General features: G+C 51.5%; 1 protein-coding gene across 9 annotated transcripts in view; it reads right to left on the bottom strand.

Moving 5' to 3' along the window:
• Nucleotides 1–15,327, bottom strand: part of RPS6KA2 (ribosomal protein S6 kinase A2) — a 331,893-nt gene that overhangs the window by 81,729 nt on the left and 234,837 nt on the right. For 8 of the 9 annotated variants that reach the window (XM_044924007.2, XM_044924008.2, XM_044924009.2 and 5 more), the window contains 2 exons: nt 9,171–9,287; nt 270–351 (listed from right to left, as the gene is read on the bottom strand). In XM_044924007.2, the coding sequence (XP_044779942.1) occupies nt 270–351; nt 9,171–9,287 (199 nt within the window). Of the gene's footprint in view, nt 1–269; nt 352–9,170; nt 9,294–15,327 lie in introns of those variants that run through there. The other variant, XM_044924012.2, reaches the window with a different exon arrangement.

The following is a 15,327-nucleotide window of genomic DNA, read 5'->3' as shown; positions in this document are numbered from 1 at the left end:
TGGGCTCCTTCCCACAAATGGCACGTCACAGCCAAGCATATGTGGAGGGTGGTATTTACACAGTGTGGCTTTCCCTCCGAAGACTGTGCACGTTTTTTAGGGAGACGTTAAATACTCAGGGACATGTTTGTATTGTGTATTATCAATCAGAGAGTAATGTGTCAACATACAGAAGCCAAGCAACACTAAAAGGGGGGGGGCTATACCCCCTCATAACAAGCAGAGGGTCAACCACAGTGAGGTGCGTCTTGCCCTCTGCAACCCCTCACCTTTCAAGGTGGCCTTCTTAAGAACCTTCATTGCGTAGAGCTGTCCAGCATCTGACCCCTTGACCTTCCTCACCAAGAACACCTAAGGAAGAGAACACAGGACATCTGCAGCTGTTAAAGATGGCAGACTCATTTTCCTTATTTGATCTGACAAGGGGACATACTAGGGAGTGTGGGAAATCCCAATAAAATAAATATGCTATAGGAAAAACTTAAATGTAACATCTCCTCCAACATCTAAAAAAGTTTCATCTAATTTAGTACAACCCTATGAGGACCCATGCTATGTGCTCATCTTAACAATTATATTTGTTTTGGGCACCATTCTCTTTCTATGAAACACTACATCAGAGGTAATTGCTGCTGTTGTTCAGTTGTTAAGTTGTGTCCGACTTTTTGCAGTCCCATGGACTGCAGCACGCCAGGCCTCCATGTCCATCACCAGCTCCTGGAGCTTGCTCAAACTCATGTCCATTGAGTCGGTGATGCCATCTAACCATCTCATCCTCTGTCATCCCGTTCTCCTCCTACCCTCGATCTTTCCAAGCATCAGGGTCTTTTCCAATGAGTCAGCTCTTTGCATCAGGTGGCAAAGTACTGGAGCTTCAGCTTCAGCATCAGTCCTTCAAGTGAATATTCAGGGTTGATCTTTAGGATTGACTGGTTTCATCACCGTGCTGTCCAAGGGACTCTCAAGAGTCTTCTCCAGCACAGTTTGACAGCAATCAGTTCTTTGGCACTCAGTCTTCTTCATGGTCCAACTCTCACATCTGTACACAACTATTGGAAAAACCACAGCTTTGACTACATGAAACTTTGTCAGCAAAGTGAGGTCTCTGCTTTTTAATGCACCGTCTGGCTTTGTCAGAGCTTCCCTTCCAAGGAGTGAGTGTTTTTAAATTTCATGGCTGCAGTCATCTGCAGTGATTTTGGAGCCCAAGCAAACAAAGTATGTCACTGTTTTCATTGTTCCCCATCTATTTGCCATGAAATGATGGGACCGGATGCCACGATCTTAATTTCCTGAATGTTGAGTTTTAAGCTAGCTTTTTCACTCTCTTCTTTCACCCTCATCAAGAGGCTCTTCAGTTCCTCTTCACTTTCTGCCATTAGAGTTGGTTTCATCTGCATATCTGAGGTTGTTGATATTTCTCCCAGCAATCTTGATTCCAGCTTGTGATTCATCCAGTCTGGCATTTCCTATGATGTACTCTGTATGGAGGTTACATAAGCAGGGTGACAATATACAGCCTTGATGCACTCCTTTGCCAATTTTGAACGAGAATAGCACCTTCCTTTGTAAAAACAGAACACTTGTTCAGAAAACCAAAGTCTCTTCAGAAGTTTTCAGGGAGATAGATCACTTGGTTTATTGTAAATATGCCCTGTAAATATTCATAGTGAAGCTACCGAGAGTCCCTGCCAGACAACACAGGCCAGACTCTGACCCTCCAGAAGCTAGGTTCTCTAGCTTTCCTCATCCATGTTTTAGCTTTGAGTAGCTGAAGTTTACAGACAGAGCTGGTTCTAAATGGCTTTTATATATTCTCATGTGGACACTTAACAACATTTTCTGGAACACATTTTGACATGTTTTGTTGAGGGAAAACCAAGAAGAAAAGACAACTGTTTGAGAGGCTAAGCTTAAGAGTCACATTCATAATTGTTGAATGAGGTTAGTGAAAAACCAACCAACCAACCTAGGGTATCCAGTAGGAAAGAAAAGTACCTTCTGCGCAGAGAGAAACAACAGTGTCCAATTTTTCTAACAGAACTTCCCAACAGATGAAAAAGCTGCGGGAATGACCGACACCCGCACAGAGGACGTGTGTCCAGGAGGCAGGGGTGCTGCCCACGTGTCCCCGACGGGGGCCCTCACCAGCCTTCTGAGACGAGAAGACCCGTCCTCACAGACACGGGGTTCCGGCTCCAGGAGTCACGCCCAAGTGTGGGGCTGTAGGAGGGGCTGCATCCTCACCCCCAACCCGAGACATACTCAGGACACGGGGACGAAGGTGGGGGAGCAGGGGCCTGACGGCCGCGCAGACCAGTCTGCCCCGCCCACGGGAGACACGGCCCGGCCCACGGGAGACACGGCCCTGCCCCTGGGAGACGCGGCCCCGCCCCGGGAGAGACGGCCCCGCCCCTGGGAGGCGCGGCCCCGCCCCGGGAGGCGTGACCCCGCCCATGGGAGACGCGGCCCCGCCCACGGGAGACACCCCGCCCCCGGGAGGCGCGGCCCCGCCCCTGGGAGGCACGCCCCGCCCCCGGGAGAGGCGGCCCCGCCCATGGGAGGTGCGGCCCCGCCCCCCGGGGAGAGACGGCCCCGCCCCTGGGAGACGCGGTCCCGCCCCCGGGAGACGTGACCCCGCCCATGGGAGACGCGGCCCCGCCCACGGGAGACACCCCGCCCCCGGGAGGCGCGGCCCCGCCCCTGGGAGGCACGCCCCGCCCCGGGAGAGACGGCCCCGCCCATGGGAGACACCCCCGCCCCCGGGAGGAGCGACCCCGCCCTTGGGAGACAAACGGCCCCGCCCATGGGAGACTCGGCCCCGCCCACGTGAGACACACCCCGCCCCGGGGAGATGAGGCATTTCAGGAGGTCGGCGTCGGGCACAGCACCGGGATGGCCTCTTCGCATCAGCTCCTGGGGTCACTGCCTGCCGTTGGGAGCATCAGCTGCCTCCGGACCCGGAACTCCCCAACCTGCCCCTTCGTGACCACTGTCACCCAGGGCCCAGGGGGCACTCAGGCCAGCAGGAGCACCCCTTGCCCTCTGCCCAGCAGAAAGAAGAGCAGAGGCGGGCAGGACAGTGTCGCTCCCGGGACAGACGCTGCCCCTGGGGCTGGGATTCTAGCAAATCTCGGGCAGCGAGAAGCAGGCACGCTACTCTCCCGGGTTCTGGACGACAGCGTCCCTGGGAATCTTTACCATGGGAGGCCTGGGCCGTGCCTCTGTGCACGTGTGCATCACACAAGTGTTTGCTTGGCCGCGGGGACCTGGGCCTCTCTGGGCACCGGGCCTCCTGTCCCAGCCCAGAGAGTTCTGTCTGGGAGCTGGTGAGGAGCCTCCCGACAGGTGGTCAGAGCTGTGGCAGGAGTGCCCAGGGGGCCGAGCGGAGAAACCAGAGCATTCCTACGTGGGCCGTGCGGAGAAACCAGAGCATTCCCACTCCCAGGCAAGAATACTGGAGTGGGTTGCCACTTCCTTCTCCAGAGGAGTAGAGAATACCGTCTACTTAAATCCATGCTGAACCACATTCACACGGCAGCTGACCACTACGATTCAGTTTGTGTGTGAGTCATCTCCGACTCTCTGTGACCCCGCAGACTGCAGCTCGAAAGGCTCCTCTGTCCATGGGATTCTCCAGGCAAGAGTCCTGCAGTGGGTTGCCATTTCCTTCTCCGGGGGATCTTCCTGACCCAGGGATCCTACTCAGGCCTTCCGCATTGTGGGCAGATTCTTTACAGTCTGAGCCATAGATTCAATTTACAAGATGTCAAAGCTTGCAGAGACCTCGCCACATAAACCTTTGTTTATTGCATTTCAGGTTTTAAAAATGAGATGATGGATGGTAATGGCTATTTATTTTTCTGGGCTCCAAAATCACTGCAGATGGTGATTGCAGTCATGAAATTAAAAGACGCTTACTCCTTGGAGGAAAAGTTATGACCAACCTAGATAGCATATTGAAAAGCAGAGACATTACTTTGCCAACAAAGGTCTGTCTAGTCAAGGCTATGGTTTTTCCTGTGGTCATGTATGGATGTGAGAGTTGGACTGTGAAGAAGGCTGAGCACCCAAGAATTGATGCTTTTGAAGTGTGGTGTTGGAGAAGACTCTTGAGAGTCCCTTGGACTGCAAGGAGATCCAACCAGTCCATTCTGAAGGAGATCAGCCCTGGGATTTCTTTGGAGGGAATGATGCTGAAGCTGAAACTCCAATACTTTGGCCACCTCATGCGAAGAGTTGACTCATTGGAAAAGACTCTGATGCTGGGAGGGATTGGGGGCAGGAGGAGAAGGGGAAAACAGAGGATGAGATGGCTGGATGGCATCACTGACTCAATGGAAGTGAGTCTGAGTGAACTCTGGGAGTTGGTGATGGACAGGGAGGCCTGGTGTGCTGTGATTCATGGGGTCACAAAGAGTCGGACACCACTGAGTGACTAAACTGAATGGCTATAGGGCTTCCCTAATGGCTCATATGGTAAAGAATCTGCCTGCAAAGCAAGGGATCTGGGTTGGATCCCTGGGTTGGGAAGATCCTCTGGAGAAGGAAATGGCAACCCACTCAAGTATTCTTGCTTGGGGAATCCCATGGACAGAGGAACCTGGAGGGCTGCAATCCAGGGGGCTGCAAAGAGTTGGACACAATTTAGTGACTAAATCACAAACACAAAAATGGCTGTTCATAATTATCTATTTTTAAGAAGACTTCAAAAGACAAGGAAAAAATCTTATTCTCCCAATATTTGTCAGGCTCCTGCCACACACCAGGTCCTAGAAGAAATGCAGCAGGAACAGCCCTATGGCCAGCAGAGTAGCTACCAGGAGACAAACCTCGAGAGAAACAGCAAAAGACAGTAACGATCGACTTAAAAGGTGGAAGTAACAGTGAAGATGTGGGCTCTGTCCGCTCAGGGAGAGCTCTTTTGTCCGCAGCATCCCGGACCTCTCGCCTCTTCCCTCCTTCCTGATTCAGGAACACATTCTGACGCAGGAAAACAAGTTCCCAAACAACCCGTCAATCTCAGCGAAGACGGAGGCGGAATCTCTAGCACTTTATCCAGGTGACTCTTCACGACCTCCCTCCTTTTATTTTTAGAACCCCTCTCCAGCAGCTCAGCTGCGACTCTGCAAAGCCCTTCCTCGAGCCACGTAGAGACACAGCCACCTCCCCCTGAGGCAGACGCACAGGCACTGGCTGAGCTGGGGAATCTGTAGCGGATGAAGGTTAAGCATCTGTAGGAGATGCCACTCAGAGAAGGCAGTGGCACCCCACTCCAGTACTCTTGCCTGGAAAATCCCATGGACGGAGGAGCCTGGTAGGCTACGGTCCATGGGGTCGCTAAGAGTCAGACACGACTGAGAGACTTCACTTTCACTTTTCACTTTCATGCATTGGAGAAGGAAATGGCAACCCACTCCAGTGTTCTTGCCTGGAGAATCCCAGGGACGGTAGGGCCTGATGGGCTGCTGTCTATGGGGTCTCACAGAGTCGGACACGACTGAAGTGACTTAGCAGCAGCAGCAGCAGGAGATGCCACTGCCTTTTCCTTTTATTTCCCTCCATTTACTTGCTTTAATTTTAATCCATTTATCTCTTTATTTATTGATATCAGAAGATATTAATCTTCTATGCTTTACTTTTTTATGTTTCGTATAATCATGGCTTTTTTTCATACTGTTCATGGGGTTCTCACTGCAAGAACACTAGAGTGGTTTGCCATTCCCTCCTCCAGGGGACCACGCTTTGTCAGAACTCTCCACTATGACTCCTCTGTCTCCGGTGGTCCTCCATAGCATAGCTAATAGCTTCATTGAGTTATGCAAGCCCCTCTGCTATGACAAGGCTGTGAAGGAGTACAACAAGGGTGCATATTGTCACCCTGCTTATTTAACTTATGTGCAGAGTACATCATGCAAAATACTGGGCTGGATGAAGCACAAGCTGGAATCAAGACTGCTGGGAGAAATATCAATAACCTCAGATATACAGATGATGTCAACTCTAATGGCAGAAAGCCAAGAGGAACTAAAGAGCCTCTCAAGGGTGAAAGAGGAGAGTGAAAAAGCTGGCTTGAAACTCAGCATTCAAAAAAGTAAGATCATGGCATCTGGTCCCATCACGTCATGGCAAATAGATGGGGAAACAATGGAAACAGTGACAGACTTTATTTACTTGGGCTCCAAAATCACTGTGGACAGTGACTGCAGCCATGAAATTCAAAGACGCTTGCTCCTTGGTAGGAAAGCTCTGACAAATCCAGACAGATTTGCGTGTTAAAAAGCAGAGACATCACTTTGCTGACAAAGGTCCGTATAGTCAAGGCTGTGGTTTCTCCAGTGGTCATGTATGGATGTGAGACCTGAACCATACAGAAGACTAAGCACCAAAGAACTGATTGCTTTCAAACCGTGGTGCTGGAGAAGACTCTTGAGAATCCCTTTCACTGCAAAGAGATCAAACCAATCAATACTAAAGGAAATAACCCTGAATACTCACTGGAAGGACTGATGCTAAAGATGGAGCTCTCATGCTTTGGCCACCTGATGCAAAGAACTGACTCACTGAAAAAGACCCTGTTGCTGGGGAAGACTGAAGGCAGCAGAAGGGAACGACAGAGGATGAGATGGTTGGATGGCATCACCGACTCAATGGACATGAGTTTGAACAAACTCTGGGAGATAGTGAAGGACAAGGAAGCCTGGAGTGCTGCAGTCCATGGGGTTGCAGAGTTGAACACAACTTGGTGACCGAACAATAGCAACAACATAATCATAGCTGGGAAGGAAAAGAGTTCAGTGTTACAAAGATTATCATTCCAAGGGGATTCTGCCTAATACCAGGATTTTACTTGTTTCCCAAAGAATGTTTTTAAAATAAAAATTTGCAGGAAATTGGAAAAGGTGTTTTTTCTGAGGAAGGCATTGTCAACGTAGCTTTTGTTCAGTCGAGTATTGAAAGGACGGGCTCAGATCCATTTTCCTTGACCTCAGAAAGCATCTTCCATCTCTTCTGCTTCTAGACACCTTGAGAATTGGCGGAGGGGTGCTCAGTGAAGTCAAGGTCACACAACAGCCCAGACAGTCAACCACCACCTGCCCAGCAGCCCTGGGCTTGCCTGCGAGGGCGTCCAGGTCTCCATCACCGAGGAGAGAGGATGGAGCTGATGCAGCTGACACTGAGCATCCTCGGGAAGCAAGTGGTGGGCGGCGTGTGTGATGGGAGCGGCGGGCTCCGTGCCTGTCCGTTTCCCTGTCATGGTTCTTTACTCCCCTTCCCCCTGGTGGCTCAGACCGTAAAGTCTGCCTGCAATTCAGGAGACCTGGGTTTGATCCCTGGGTCGGGAAGATCCCCTGGAGAAGGGAATGGCAATCCTCTCCAGTATCCTTGCCTGGAGAATCCCATGGACAGAGGAGCCTGGCGGGCTACACACCATGGCGTTGCAAAGAGCTGGACGTGACTGAAGCAACTGACTCACACACACACTCTCACAGACTCTCACACACACTCTGACACACACACACCCCTTTCCCAACCTTTCTAATTAATGGGAAGACAAAGCACAACCACACAAGCAGGTCTGCCTCCATGTGTTGGTAACTTTTGACCCTGAGAGACTGAAATCTTCACGTTCTTACTTCACTAAATGCCTAAAAACCATTTGAAATTGCCATTTTTGAAGGTCACTGCATTTTGAATACTGGTAATTTCATATGGTTCAAGCGAACATGTTTGTAGATATACTAGTATTAATACAAATACATGTTGCTACCACATTGCCATGTGGAAAAGAAAAATAAAAATATTCTACCTTTTAAGAATGCCAAAAGGGAGATTTCACAAACAAGCAAATTTCCGTGGTCTGCAAGACATTATCTAGAACAACATCAACATACTATTAATCCTACATGAAATCAACATGGGCCAGATTTCATCTTGGCACCAAGTCCTAGGAAAAAAGGGGAAATCTGATGACTATCCACATACCATACAGGAAGAAACACTGACTTCAAAAAGCCAGGACCCTGTCCTGCTTAAACTCTGGGAAAGGCTGGCCTCCTGGTTTATCTCAGGGCCTCACGTTCTAGAAACTGTAAGTCTGTGTAATTTCTAACAGATACACCAAGGATGTAGAGAAATTAGCATGGCCCTGGAACAACCTGCCCAGTCTCGTGAGAGATCTACTGATATCCTGCTGCATATGGATGTAGTCCTATGTGAACAGACAACTATTTCTTATTTCCTGAGAGAAATCAGTATTCGTTTTAATTTGAAGGTGAAAAAGAAAAGAAATGAACAATTCTTCTTCTTGGCTGCGCTGGGTCTTTGGCGCTTGGGTTTGCTTTAGTTGTGGGGCAGGGGCCTCTCCCACTGCAGAGCACAGGCTTTAGAGTGAGGGCTCAGTCCTTGAGACAGGCAGGCTTAGTTGCTCCGAGGCCTGTGGGACCTTAGTCCCCTGCCCAGAGATCGAGCATGTGTCCCCTGCGTTGGAAGGTGGATTCTTAACCACTGGATCCCCAGGGATGTCCTGAAATGAACAATTCTAGTACACAGATTCACCGCAGCCGATTGCTAGATGGGAGTCATGTGCTATTTAATCCACAGAAGAATTACAGAAAGTAGTTCCTATTATGTCCATTTTACAGGTGGGGAAATTGAGGCTTGGAGAAGCAGAATAACCACATGGTTTACAAGGAGGGTGGGAGGGGACCCAGGCTGCAGGCCCTGTCTCCCTGCCGCCCTGGGTGACAGTTACGTGAGTGGGTCCCAGAGGGCACCGCCTTCTCCACTGCTTTCTTCCCTGTTCTCTTACTTTTCTTTCTTTTTGAAAAATACCTGTGGAGTGCGTACTTCCCAAAGATGTATGGCTCAGGTTCAAGGACCCTCTGCAGCACGGAGATACAAAAAAGGCTCATGGAAGCTACAAGTGGGGAAGTGTGTGCAGCATTCCCAAGCCCGGCTCCACTGTCTCAGGCTTCTGGCCACGCAGTGAGGCCACGGCCCCTGTTACCATGGGGCCTGCCAAGTGGGCACTACCTCACTCCATTAGTGTGGGCCCACACTTCCCCTGGGCTCAGGGGGCACCTCTGCCATCTCTCCTTCGCCCTGACGTGGGGGACCAGCTGCAGCGGAATGAGGCCCACTTGGAGGGAAGCATGGACTCAACTTACCTTTCCATAGGAGCCTTGTCCCAAAACTTTCAACAGTTCAAACTGGGAAGGGTCGGCCTTCTCAAAGCCCGCTTTGACATGGTGACTGATGTCAATCTCCTTCACAATGCCTTCTTCCTGCAAGAGAAGAACGACAGAAATGCGTATCAAGGGGCTCCTCTGGATTCGTCCTCCTCTCAAGTTACAACGAGTTGGGCAGGTTGTGGATTTTCAGGATTGGAGTTACGAGCTATGACATCACAGCACTTTGCATAATTTGCTTGCTTATTTGTACCAATGATTCTGTTTGTGAGCCTTAAATTGTGTCTTTTCTCCATGGACTTGTGTTGTGTGGTCTTACCAATATCTCAATGAAATCCATCCTCCTTCTTAACAATTTGGGCCAAATTCTGGACAGGGAGGAAGGTGGGGACCACAGAACCGAACGAGCCTCTGAGTGTGTGTCTGAGTGTCTACCCTTCTGTGGCCTGAAGGGCCATCCACAGGCAACAGTCGTCTGTGAAATGGGGATTTCTTTTCTCCTTCTCCTTCTTATTACTCTGCTCCCCCTTATATTCTTGCCAGAGCTGATGGTTCATCTCCATCCCAGAGATTATATTTCAGAAGAAGCAGCCAGATAAGATTTTCTGCCAGTTCAGAAGCTTTCCCAGTAGGGAAAAAAGTCCTTGATCTTGAAGTTAAAGCCCTGACAGGAATCACTCCCAATGCTCATCAGAGAGCTTCCTGTCCCGGAGACGCACTGCCCACCTGTCAGGGGCGAGGCTGCCCTGCCACCACCAGCCATGGGAGACGCGGAAGCTGGAAAGGAGGGGCTTTCCTGAACTGATTTCTGTGCTTCTCCGAGACACCCTTTCCAATCCATCCATCCTTCTGATGCTTCATCCACTACTACGGTTTGGGCCTTGGCTACATACTGAAAACCAGCGGGCTGGGCCGACTGCAAAGCACATCTGCAAACCGCCACAGTCATCGCACGCATAGAGTGCTCAGGCACTCAGTCTTTCCGTACATTATTTCTTCCATTTCTTAAAAAGCTATCAAGTGAGATGTTATCCTAAGGTTGCCCAGCTGGACGTATGAGAGCCGGGTTTCTAGTCAAGAGTGAGGTTAAAGCCTCGGGCAAATCAAATCGCAACCGTAGTAATCCACAGGACAGTGGTCCCTCTCAGAGATGGATGGAAAACAGTTTCTCAGAGTTATAAACTTTGTGACTATTATTTCCATGTAGCCAACGCAGGACACCTAGAGAAAGCAGAGGAAGGTCGTCTGGGCTGCAAGACAATTGTTTCTCATTTCTTTTTATTCCAGTGGTTAAAGAAACCCTTCGATCTTCACATCTTCAAGGATTCTTTTCCATTTTTGTAAAAATAATCATGTTTCTGTTTGTGAAAACAAGCAATGGCTATACCCCAAATGGATTCTTTTGGGGTCAGTTCACAAAGCTTGTATGTGTGCAGTTAGAACACAAAGAATTTTAAGGTAACTACTTGAATATGGAGAAGGAAATGGCTACCCACTCCAGTATTCTTGTCTGGAGAATCCCATGGACAGAGGAGCCTGGCAGGCTACAGTCCAGGGGTCACAAGAGTCGGACAGACTTAGCAACTAAACCACCGGCATTCCTTGAATATGTCAGAGAGAGAGGACCCTGAGGGCATGGTCCTCCCCCCATGAGTGGAGATGACTTCTGAGTCCCGCTGGAAACCCAGGACTCCTTTAGCTACAGAAAGGGGCACAGCTTCTTCTGTAGGGAAATTACTCCATTTATGACAGGGAAAAAGTGGAAAGTGTTAGTCACTCAGTCATGTCCAGCTCTTTGCGACCCCATGGACCGGGTAGCCCACCAGGCGCCTCTGTCCATGGGATTCTCCAGGAAAGAATACTGGAGCGGGTAACCAATTCCTTCTCCAGGGGATCTTCCTGACCCAGGGACTGAACCCAGGTCTCCCGCATTGTAGGCAGACTCTTTACCAGCTGAGCCACCAGGGAGGAAAGAGGGAAAGGGGTGCCTCGGGTTGCAGGGCAGCACCTGTGTCTTCCCCAAGAAGACCGTACTCATCTGGGTGGTGCGTGCAGACCGATGCCCACTGGGAAGACGAAGCTGCAGTTCAAAGTGCTCGCCAAGTCCTGATGACTGATGCTGCACAGATGCTATCTCCACCTCTACTGACTTATCGACCAAGAAAGAACCTGACGGTCACTGGTCACTGAAGGAAGAATAAAACACCCCCGTTCTGTTAACAGGCTTCCCTGGTGGCTCAGCTGGTAAAGAATCCGCCTGCAATGAGGGAGACCTGGGTTCGATCCCTGGGTTGGGAAGATCCCCTGAAGAAGGGAAAGGCTGCCCACTCCAGTCTTCTGGCCTGGAGAATTCCGTGGACTGTACAGTCCGTAGGGTCCCAAAGAGTCTGACACGACTGAGCGACTTTCACCGCACTTGACTTTTCCATTAACACACAGCACCTCCCGTCCGGCAGGCAGGACGGCACCGAGCCATCCAGTGCCCCCAGCCCCCCGAATATGGCTCAGTCCTGCAGCCAAGCTAATGCCACTCCCGCGGGTCAGCAGGGCTCACCGAGCGCCATCCTCTGTGACTTCGTTTTGGTGCCTGAGCACACCAGCGTGCACGCAGCTGAAGAGAAGGTCACCCTCAACTCTGGGGGCGCGTGCCGGCTGGGGACGAGGCTGGGGCCTCGGTGAGACGCCCAGGAGGCAGGTGACCGCTGACCCCGTGGCCCCACTTCCAGGCCCTTCCGAGTGCACGTCACAAACGACTGTGCTGTGCTCCTCCAGGGTCTCCAGGTCATCCCTCTGAGTCCGGGCCTCCGCTCAGAGGAGCATGACGTCACTCAGCCCCCCGGGAGCCCCCTCAGCATACCTGGAGGATCCCCCCCAGGGCCCTGCTTCCCCCACCCCCCAGGAACCAGCAGCCCCAAGCAACCAGCTCTCCCCCGCCCAGCAAAGGCACCAGCGGCCAGAATTCACCTTCCTGCATCGTTACCGCCCTGACATTGCAGCTGAAGGCTTAGAAGCAAATCTCTCTGTAACATTTCATTTTGTGGGGATTTTCTCTGTCAAAGTCCTTAGAGCAAATGCACTCAAAGCACACAGCTAACTTCCTTCTCGGGAAAATGGCCTTAAAACCCCAGGCGGCTCCCTGATAGTACTGTGATGTTTCAATTAACACCAGGGAGGTCTTGAACAGCAAAGAATCTCAACCATCCATTGAAAAAGGAACCAAGAGTCCCACATTTTAGATTTTAGCGTTCTGCACTCATAGCAACATTTTGACCTGAACTTGCTTGAGGTATTTTGTTTCCCTCTTTCCCAAGAACTTAAACGGGAAAAAAAAAAAAAAGAGTCAAGGTCTGGAGACCTGTGCTAAGTGCTGTGTGCTCAGGAAACACCCAGACGGGAGCTGGGGAAACATGTCTGGGCTTGTCTGCTTCTAACCATGTCCAGACCGGACAGGCGTATTTTCTGAATCATTTTGTGATTACTGCCTTAAAGGGCACCCAGATTTAACATATTATTTATGCCTCATTTAGAAATAAACATCTTTCCCCTCTTATCAGGAAGGTCACTTTTTCTAGAATTCTATGTGGATTTTAACACTGTTCCCTTAAGGACATAAAGTCTGGTCCTGAACGCTCTACAGATAGCACTAACATTTGGTTTCTAGCATAACTCCTATGAAGCATGTTTTTTTCACAAATAACCTGACAATTTTGGGGGAGAGCCTGGTATCATGGCCAGGTGTGTGCTCTGCCAGAAAGGACTTCAAAACTGATCCAATGGGAGAGAGAAAAACCAGAGTATGAGTTGTTGAAATGACGTTAGTATGTGACAAAGTAACTGTGACTGAGGATTCCAGAATCCCTGTCCAGCTGGGCTTGAATTCTGACCGATGGAGGACATTCCCCCACGGGTGTCAGACAGAGAGACAGCCAAGGGGCCTGGACTCGGGCCAGAGGGGACCGCTGAGGTGTCCTCCGAGCCCCGCCCCGCACCAAAGTCACCTTGGCAGGTAATTTCCTCCCTTCTGAATCATCCGATTTCCATGTCATTAAAGGGAGGCGATTTATGGGAAGTAAATGCAGATGAAAAGCGGTGAAATAGTCATGACAAAAACGTAGAAAAGAAAAACCGGGCAAGTGTGAGCTGGGTTTCCACCAAAGCGGGAGGGCCATTCTAGAAATCACTGATTCCTGCGCAGGATATTAATTCCCAGAAAGGGCCGAGAGTAAATAATTAAACAGGTGGCTTATGAAAATGCAGAAAAGAAGAAGGAAATTAGCTAACTCTGACTCACTCCCAACAAGTCCTGCTAGGCCAGCCCACCCCACCCCTGTGGCTGATAACGGAGCAGGGGGGTGGGGAGGGGGCCGGGGAACCACGGCCTGGCTCTCAGGGGCCCGCTGAGACCTTGGGTCCGCAGAGGCTGACACCCCCGGGGATCCCCGTGGGGCACCGTGGTCCTTCCCCCAGACCCCAAACCAGGCGTGCTCACCCAGGAGTGACACCCTGCTGCAGACGCTCTCAGTGTAGCCACGGTGCCCCAGTATCAGACCCGCCAGGGAACCTGTTACAAATGCAGATTCCAGGTGCCAGGCTGGGGCTTCAGGACCTGTAATCTCTGAGAAGGTTGAAGGTCAGGGCTCCTCGGGGGAAATCCTGCTCAAGTCTGCCCTCCCCAGTGCCATCCTACCTACCTACCGCTGGCTTCCAGCTACACGCAAACAGACTGTCCTGTCTGCATCCTTCTCAGCAAACACAGACTTTGTGCCACCCTCCCCTGGCCACCTGCCCCACCCAACACGGCTCACCGATTGCTCATCAATGCCCTCTGTGGGGCTGAACCCAGTGGTCAGGCTTCAGTGTCTCCAGCGCTGGGCACCAGCCATCACCCCAGCTTCCTCACTTGGATTTGGGGACATCAGGCGCCCTGGGTCCCCCTACACCTCTCCCACCTTCCGGAGGGCTCTTCCTTTATCTGTCTCCCAACATCCCCCCCAACTTGGTCCCAGCCTTTTCTCCCATGTCGTCACCTCCTTGGGACTTCATCCCATCTGGGAGTTCCGTGTCACCATCTAAATGCTGATGCTCAGGACTGGATCTCCCCCCGGGACCGGCACAGGCGGCTTCCTGGGTGTGCCTGAGGAGACCTTAGGGGCTGCGCGCGCTCCTCCCTGGGGTCTCAGCCTGATGTGGGGGGTGAGAGGAGGCCCCCTGAACTGTGACCTGCTCTGACACACGGCACGGGCCCTGAGCATCTGCTCTGCCTCCCAGATCATCAGTGCATTTAACTGTTTTAAAAAAGATATTTCATCCAGACTTTCATTTTCAGGAAGAGGACTCCCCACACCTAGCCCAACATACTGCTAGGAAGGAAGTTCAGAAATGCTTTGAAAGCAGACAGAAGTCACTGTGTAGCTTTCTGCTTCCTCCAGGGAGGGAAGACGGAGGACCCTTGAAGAGTCCCTCTAGGGGGCACGTGAGTGTCTGCTCAGTCGATTAGTTTGGTCCGACTCTTTGTGAACCCATGGGCTGTAGCCTGCCAGGCTCCTCTGTCATGGGGTTCTCCGGGCAAGAATACTGGAGTGGGTTGCCATGCCCTCCTCCACGGGATCTTCCCAACCCAGGGATCGAACCCACACCTCCTGCATCTCCTGCATTGGCAGTCGGATTCTTTACTGCTAGGGCCACCTGGGAAGCTCTCTGGGGAGCATAACCCTCCCCCCAAAACAGCCAGAACTAACGACACAGACTGCTCATGACAAAGCCCCCAGGAGGCTGTGGCTGTGCACACGTCATAACACAAGGAGGGAAGGACGGGGCGTGAGCCCCAGACTCCCAGCCAGAAGGAACCCGCTCCTTTTAGGCAGGTCTCGCAGCTTCCCAGGTAACCAGGGGCCGAGCCTCGAACCTCGAGTGCATCTGACCTCCCAGGGCGCCCGGGTGGGAGGTGGACTCCAGGCAGCCTGCCTCCTCCCTGACCCGCCCAAGGAGGCTCCTGAGACAAACGGCTGATGCATCGCAGTCTCCTCTGCCCTTTACGTCGCCCTTTTCACGTCTCCGCCACTGTGTCTGCGCCCGCTGGCGTGAGCAAGTGTGAGATGAAATTACAGGACCAGCTGCACTGGGAAAATACTTCTAC

This window comes from Bubalus bubalis, chromosome 10, assembly GCF_019923935.1.
Source record: "Bubalus bubalis isolate 160015118507 breed Murrah chromosome 10, NDDB_SH_1, whole genome shotgun sequence".
In the NCBI taxonomy this organism is placed as follows: domain Eukaryota; kingdom Metazoa; phylum Chordata; class Mammalia; order Artiodactyla; family Bovidae; genus Bubalus; species Bubalus bubalis.
Note: the sequence above shows the minus strand (reverse complement) of the source record. Positions and strands in the feature narration are given on the sequence as shown.